The sequence below is a fragment of the Acomys minous genome (genome assembly GCF_964271855.1).
Source record: "Acomys minous genome assembly, chromosome: 16".
NCBI lineage: Eukaryota > Metazoa > Chordata > Mammalia > Rodentia > Muridae > Acomys > Acomys minous.
The window spans coordinates 2,773,996-2,781,670 of record NC_140498.1 but is presented as its reverse complement, the minus strand read 5'-3'; the positions used below and the strand labels follow the sequence as shown (position 1 = coordinate 2,781,670).

The window sequence follows — 7,675 nt, the reverse complement described above, 5'->3', positions numbered from 1 at the left end:
GGGGGGGGGGGGGGGGGGAGATGGGCACCTGGGCTTTTGGGGAAGAGGCTGGGGTACGGGTATTGTAGCAGACACACTCGATGCCCCGGCGTCTTCTAAGATTTTCTGATCAGCTCTATCCCTTTGGCCGCACTGACCCCAAGAGCAAAACTCCCCAAGTCAGAAGTACCTTGGCGAGGGGTGGCAGGGGACAGACCTTCACACAAGGTCACGTTATCATCGCCACAGAGCTGCTAATGGCGACCGCTGTCCTCTCCCCCACATGCTTTGGTTTAGCATGTTCCTCACTACCCCCACGTGTTGACAGGATCGGCCCATGTCACCGAGTGTTCCACAGGCCCTCTCTACAGGTGGTTGCCGTTCGGCCTTCTGAGCCATGATTCTCTCTCCATAAACTTCCCACCTCACCACTCCACACCGCGATCTCTTTCCCCAGATCCACCCGCAGCTTGAAAGGCCATTCCGGTGCCCCCTAGATTCATGTCCAGTCAGTCTCCAGCCTTCTTGTCAACTTTTAAAGTTTTTTATTTTTATTTTTTTCCTGCTTTTTTTTTCTGTTGTTGTTGTTCAAATTTCCCTTTTACAGTAAAACTATTGAGGTGACGGCCACACCCCGCCACCTCCCCCCATTGGCAGTATCAACTTCCTGTTCCCTGGAAGGAGGCGGGAACTACAGCGTCAGAGAAGCCACTAGACCTCTGGTGGACGAAGCAACCGTCTTGGCTGGTGATTGAGGTGGCCAACTCGGTGCCTAAGGGCAGTTCTGATCCTAAGAAAACTGAGCTGGGAGGAAACTGAGGCAACAATCCATTGTGCACTAGAGAGCAAGAAGAGGTATAGGCTTTGTCACTATGGAAACAGCAACCAGCGCTAACAACTGCCATCAGCGAGACCAGTCAGCCGGCCACCTCCTGGTCGCTAAGAAGGGTGCTGTGTTGGGGTCTGAAGGGAGCAGAGGATGAAGGACAGGGGCGTCTGGTTACTGGGGGAGAACATGTGGGTTCTTGGGGGGGTAGTCCTGCTCATAAACAGGGATTATACCAGGATACAGTCAGGGGAGAACAAGACAAATTGGGCTTGCCACAGCAGGCGGCAGCCATCTTAGCTGTCCTAAAAAACCGCACGGAGCACAAGGGAAAGGAGATCCTTGGGAAGTGCCACTGAACACTAAGACAATTCTCAGTCCACATCTGTGCTCTCACAGTGGTGAGTTCCAGCTTCCTCCTAAAACAGGAAGTTCCTGCTGCCTCCTTTCTCCACAGGGTAAGAACCATCCACTTCCCGCACACCCCCCCCCTACCCCCACCCCGTCCCCAGACTAAGCCACTTGGAATTCCAGCCAGAGCACTTCCTTATTTCAGAAGTGTGCAACTTCCTGTCCTGGATGAAGGCACTTCCAGTTCCTGCTGCTCTGCTTCTGCCAACTTCCCAGGCCATTTCTGTCCAGGCCTGGTCACTTCCTGTCTGGAGTGGGTCACTTCCTGTCTGATGCCCATCCTGCATCAGGTCTAGTCCGTAATGTCCGCTCTGGTTCAAATCTTGCTGTCAGCCACTGGACACAACAGGACACTTCTTCTTGTGGCAGTGGTTGTGACTGGGTAACCACCCCAAATGGCAAGGAAAGAGGCCCTGTGCCCATGCCCAGAGCGGGGGGGGGGAGGGTAGAGTGCCAGAATCTTCCCCCCCAAAAGTCCCCACATTTGGCACACTGAGGGGAGCAGTTGGTATGAAAAACTGAAAAGGGCCAAGAGTTGAGGAAGGGAGAGATAATTTGATGCCGCAACCCAGGAGATACGTGAGAGGCACAGGAAGGACAAGAAGCCGAGAGGGTAAAAGGGGATGTGAGGAGGAGGAGGAGGAGGAGGAGGAGGAGGAGGAGGAGGAGGCGGAGGAGGCGAGGGAGGAGGAAGAGAACAGACCTAGAGACAGGAGAGAGAGAGAATAAGAGATAGAGGAGAAAAACAGTGAGAGGCAGAAAGGGGCGCCAACCAAAAGACAGACTGTCCCCACCCCTACTCTGTGTGTGTGTGGAAACAAGGACACCTGTTTCATGATTAAAGGAGGCTGAGCCTGTGCCCCCTTCCCTAAGAGGCAGAGACAGAGGAGTGCCCACAGCCAACCGAGGGTGGGCAAGGGCAAGAAGAGGTGTAGTCGTTCTTAAGGGATCCTAAAATTGGAGGTGCGGGGTATAACCAGGCGGAACCAAGGAGCTGGTGGGGCAAAGGGGGCCAAGGTTATGGCGCAGGTGTCCCTCGTACCATGAATTAAAGTGGAGGAGCACCCCACGGACGGCTGGATCGAGGAGAGCCAGGTGGGAGGAACCCTCATACCTTGTAGTAGATGTTTGGGGGGCTCTGGGGGGGCCCATCCTGCACAATGTACACAGGATGCCCATAGTCGCCACTCACCTTCTCATAGTGGGGGCAGAAGGGGGGATCTGCAGCCCCGCCACCCCTCAGGGCTATTCCTAGCTCCCCAGGCTCAGCCTCCCGAGGACCCAGCCCCCCTCCACCACCCAGGCCCAGAGACCCTCCCCTCCCAAAGGAGCCAGGACCAGGGTGGCGACTCTCCGAAGGCTTGGCCCGCCGTCTCCGCCAACACATGGCACCCCCAGCCCCTGCCACGCCCAGCAAGAGCAGCGCCAGCCCCCCTGCTGCCCCAGCCACTGCAGGCATGCTGGGAGGGGGCAGGGGGCCTTCAGCACCCCGGGAGGTTGCATTGCTGTTGGGGTCACCTGGCAGGGAAGGGGTGAAGGAGGAAAGAGGGGGAGGGGCTGAAGGAACCATCTGGATATGGGATGCACCCAGCCCTGGGGGGTCCCCATGGGCTTCCCCAGCAGGTCCTTAGGCACCCAACACTCCCCTCCCCCGCAAGGCCCCAGAGCCAAATCCAGGTGTCCAGCCCACAGCCCCCTGCCACGGAGCCCTCCCCGCGTCTCTGACAGCGCTGATTGAAGCATTGACTTGGCTAATTAGTTCTAATTGAGTCTTTTCCTCATATGGCTTCCACTTCCCTCCCACCCTCCCATCCTCTCTTCCCCTCTTTCCTGTATCACCCCCCCCCCCCAAAAAAAAACCCTAGGAGAGGGAGGGCTGGCGAGGGTGAAGGCAGGGCAGCTGGGGCCTGAGCGCTGAGGAGGCAGTGACTGGCTTCTGGGTCCTACCTGCTGTGCTGTCCTTCCCAGGCTCCAGGCTGTGGGGCGCCCCTCGGTCTCTCTCCACGGGCACTTCAGACACAGGTTTTCGGGGCGCAGCTCCTCCTCGGGGACCTGAAGATGGGGAAGACGCAAAGGGGACAGGCTGAGACAACTGTCCCCGACGACTTGCAATGTAGTACCTAGCCCTCCCTTCGGCTCCTAGCGAGTGTCCCCCTGGCCCCACTCACTCTGTCCCACTCGCAGAAGCACCTTCATGCCTCTGGTTAGGCACACGCCTCCCTGCAAGCTCTCCAGGCCTTCCCGGGTCCCATCCGATGTGGCTGGAAATAAGAACACAGGGCAGGAAGTCAGCACGCCAGGGTCTGGCCGCTCCCTTGCTCCCATGCTCGGGTGGGGTGTGTGTGTGGGGGGGGGGCAACACTACTGAAAGCATCATGGTGGATTCTGGTGGTCCTCCCTTCCTCACCCTCCATCCCAGGGACATCCTATCTGCCTCCGCCCTCGGCCTGGCAGTTACCGATTATGTAGTAATCGTGGTGGGACCGGAACTCGTGGCCCCAGAGGTTAGGGCTGTATTCCTGGAACTTGATAGTGAAGCGGAGGTCCAGGTCTGGCCGGTCGCATGTGAGCAGGAGGTTCGGGGCAGGGGGTGCCTCACAACGCCGACCCTGGGCACCCCCTACTAGGTACAGTTTGTAGAACTCATAACTGGGAGAGGAGTGCGGGCCAGGAGGCCGGGCCCGGGGGCAAAGGAGATCTAGCCGGTCCCCAATCTGAGGGTAAAGCACGTATCCACCCTCGGCCTGGAACCTAGGGGCAAGACAAGGTAGGCAGGAAAGAGATGTTTCAGGGGTGTGGTGCCCAAAGCTTTCCCTCTCCCAGCTCCAACGCTCTAGGCCAGCAATTCTTCGCTCCCGCCCAGTCCGTGCCTTTGTTTGAGTCCTGTGTTCAGCAAGAGCGGGCACCAAGGGCTCTGCAAGCTCACATCAGAAGCAGCAGGAAGCCAGGCTCAGAGGTCTCCTGCCCCTTGGTGTGCCCAAATGCACTCTTCAGCCCGCCCTCACCACATGCACACTGCCATCTCCCGCTCCATCACTGGTGCCGTTGCCACGGCAACAGGATGCCAGTTACCAAGGAGCTGGCCTCTCTGGAACCACACAGCCTACCCCTCCCAGGTGATTTCACTATTCCATGGCAGTCAACCATGGGGGTGGAACCTCCCCTTCCTCCAGGCCACCACTGAACTTCAGGGCAAAAGGGGCAAGGGGGGAGGCAGTGTTGGCTGATCCAGACCAGTTTCCCAAGTTAGCCAGTTAATGAGACATGAAGCAAAATGCTAGTTTGGCATTGACCAAAATGGGGCTGATAAGAACCAAAGTATAGAGGTTGGCCCCCCTTCCCAAATCAGTCTGCTTCCTGAAGTCTACCTTGGGGCCTAAACTTCCTGAGGAAAGTGGTCTCCGGCTTTGGAGTTGAGGTAGTTGACTTCTGTCACCACAGCTGACACAACCCAGCAGCACCCCTTTGGCCAATTAGCCAAGGAACCCATGGGCCCAGCACAGCCACAACTTGCCCACCACTGCAAGCCCTGCCTGTGCATCCAGAGTTGAAACTGGGTCCCAGAAGACTGTTTGACCCGGCAGCATCTTTCCAGACTCCAAATGACCAGCTCCCACCCAGCATCCCAAAGAGCCTCGGAATGCCCTAACGCCTTGTCTCAACCCTATCAGGAGAGCCCAATTTATATCAAGCTACACCTGCTGTTCAAAACGGCAGCCAGGAGTTGTTGGCAAGTGGGGAGAGCCTGAGGTTATCCCCAACTAGACGCAGGGGGCGGGGAGGGGGTTGCTGGTTAACCCGGATTGGGACAGGGCAGGGAGGCCAGGAAGCAAAAGCCAAAAACAAAACAAAAAGCCCATCCTACCTCTCCTCTCCTGAGTACGTAATATGTCCAAATACCTTGCGCCCGCTCCTCATAACCGCTGTAAGGGCTGAAGATACAAACTCAGAGGTTAAGTGACATGCCTAAAGTCACTCCGCTGCAAACTGCAGAGCTAGGATTAAGACCAAGCAGGAGCCTGATGAATTTTTCTTCGCCACCTACCCCAGGGAAGTAGGAAGTTTCTGAGACACAGAACTCCTGAGGTGATGGGAATGGAAACTGCCACTGAGGCAAGTACGGTGGATGACCTCTCACGGGCTCTGCCGGCCCTCTGTGACTGACCCTTGGCCTCTTTTCAACGCAAAACAAGCATGCCCAGGAACAGAGCCCCTGATGGGAGAGTTTGCAGCCAAGATGACAGGAGAGGGCGTCCTCAGGACTCCAGTGGCAAGAGCTGAGGAGGGGAGGCTTGAGGGCGACCCTCCAAACCAGGAACACAGAGGGGCACATTCCAGTTAACAAGTTGCCAAAGGTGCTCTAGCCCTCGGGCTGTGCAGAGTGAAGGAACCTTGGGTGGGCTGTCCTTCAGCCCCAGACGGAACCTCTTTCCATCTCACCTCCAACCCCGACACCTCCTGGGCGCTAGGGTCCCTGCCCTTCCCCTCCGTGCCTCAGCAGCACACAGTCAGCACCTCTCTCCCGAGAGCTGACATTAGCCAGGCTCCCTTCAACCCAGATGACACAGGTCTGCTCCAGATCCAAACAGTTACTCCACTGCCCTCTCGCTGCCCGTGAACTTTTTTATCTTTGCCCCTTTAAGGTCCTCCCAACTCCTGACACGGTGTCAACCACCCACATCCAGGCAGCTCTGTGCGGCTCAGAGTCTGCCTCCTAAGATCATTCCTCAGTCTTGTAACCTGTCACCTCACCTCAGTGCCACAGCATCTTCCGCCAGCCTCCTACCAGCCCAGAACCCAAGCCCTGAAGTCTCAAAGCTTCCAAACCCCTTACCCACCGGGGCTGGAGTCTCCCCGGTCCCAGGCCACTCACCTCTTATTCGCCGAGTTCCAGTAGACAGGCTCCAGGCTGAGTCCAGACACCAGCCCCACAAAACCTAGCAGCAGCAGGGCCCTGACTTGCACACCCCCTGGCCCAAAATGGGGGGCCCCCATGACCCTACCAAGGCCTGGGGGCGGGGCACCAACTCCCCCAAAGTCTCTCACCCTCAAGGGTGGCTACCACGCTGTGAAGCCCTAGTCACCCCGGTGGGTGGTGAATCACCCCCAGCTCCCACAAGGACCCTCTTTTCTGCTGTGCCTGTATCCCCCGGCTCCAGAGCGCTCAGCCCCACAAGAACCCTTGCAGGGGCCGTCTGCAGGCGCCCTACGCTCCCCCGGCCCACGCGCAGCACCTCGGGATTTGTGCGCCCGGCTACGTGGGGGACACGGGGAGCCGAGGGCCGGGCGGGGGCGGCATGGGGCGCCAGGCAAGGCAGCGAGGAAGGGGGACACCGAGCCGGAGCCCCAGCCTCGCCGGGATTGAGGGCAGCGGGCTAAGGGAGGAAACCAGTCCCGAGCCCAGGAGGGGGGAGTTAAAGGAGAGGCGGGGAGGGGGAGAGCATGGTGGAGGGAAAAACCGGAGCTGGAGCTCAGTCGGAGCGGGCGTCGCATCCCGCGGCCCACGCCCCCCACACCTCCCTCACCTCGCGCACCTCCCGTCCGCCCGCCACCCCGCCTCGCTGCCCGGCGCGGTCTCTCTCTCACGCCCCCTTTGTCTCTCGCAGTGTCCGTCTCTCTGGCTGAGCTTCTGCTGGCTTTCCTCCTTGCCCAAGCGGTTGGAATCTTCCTTGCTAGCTAGCATCCGGAAAGGCTCTTGCCCTCGCCACCCCGAAAAAACCTTCCCCCTTTGCTCCCGCAGCCTGTTCCCCCTTCATTCCAAAAACGCCACCCCGGCTCCTGAGCGGCCTGGGCACCATGATGGTAACCTTGAAGGGCTAGGCACTTCACAAAGTATGGCTAAGTTGACGGGCTACCTGCGTGAAGCGGGAGGGGGCCGAGCTGCTCAGGTTGAGAGAGGACCCCGAGACTTGCCCAAGGTCACTCGGGGAGTTCAGGGGAAACTGCAAACACAGCGTAGGCTGCTCAACCCCCTGGTTCCTGGCTTCCTTTGTCATGGCTTCTCTGACCCTTTGCTGTTTTCTGCGGGTTAGGCGAAGAGACCAGGAGTAAATTGTGGCCCTTCGTAGGTGACCATGCTGAGATGGGAGACTGGGAGAGAAAAGGGGGTACCTACAACCCCAAAGCTGCAATCCACAGGAAGGGCTGTTTCCAATTATCCTGGGGGAAGGGAGGAGCTGCCTTCTTGGGTGTAAGAGCGAGGGCTTTCAGCACCTCCCGGCCGTGGCGACATTCCTCTTCTTCCTGCCCAATCCTTTCCCTTTCACTAAGGTCCCCGCCACGGCAGGCCCCCGCTGACAGCACCTCTTCAAAGACTCCCTTTCTGGGTGTTGGACGAGGTGTGTGGGGAGGAGGGAGTGGACAGACGGAGAAGGCAGCACCGCTGCTGAGCGAGAACGCCCTTGCCCTGGCGCCGCATTCCAGGGGCAGAGCCACACGAGGCAACTGTGGTTTTCCACG

General features: G+C 58.6%; 1 protein-coding gene across 2 annotated transcripts; it reads right to left on the bottom strand.

The window, feature by feature from the left end:
* Positions 1-501: 501 nt before the first annotated feature.
* EFNB3 (ephrin B3) lies at positions 502-7,556 on the bottom strand. Of its 2 annotated transcripts, XM_084762828.1 has the most exons (6): positions 7,332-7,556; positions 6,090-7,237; positions 3,675-3,967; positions 3,385-3,477; positions 3,164-3,268; positions 1,850-2,734 (listed from the first exon to the last, which is right to left on the bottom strand). In XM_084762828.1, the coding sequence occupies exons 2-6, from the start codon at positions 6,209-6,211 to the stop codon at positions 2,325-2,327; spliced, it is 1,023 nt and encodes a 340-aa protein (XP_084618954.1). In that variant the 5' UTR covers positions 6,212-7,237; positions 7,332-7,556; the 3' UTR covers positions 1,850-2,324. The 2 variants fall into 2 exon arrangements, with proteins under 2 accessions (XP_084618955.1, XP_084618954.1); XM_084762829.1 differs by having other exon boundaries at positions 502-1,919; positions 6,090-7,550.
* Positions 7,557-7,675: the final 119 nt, after the last annotated feature.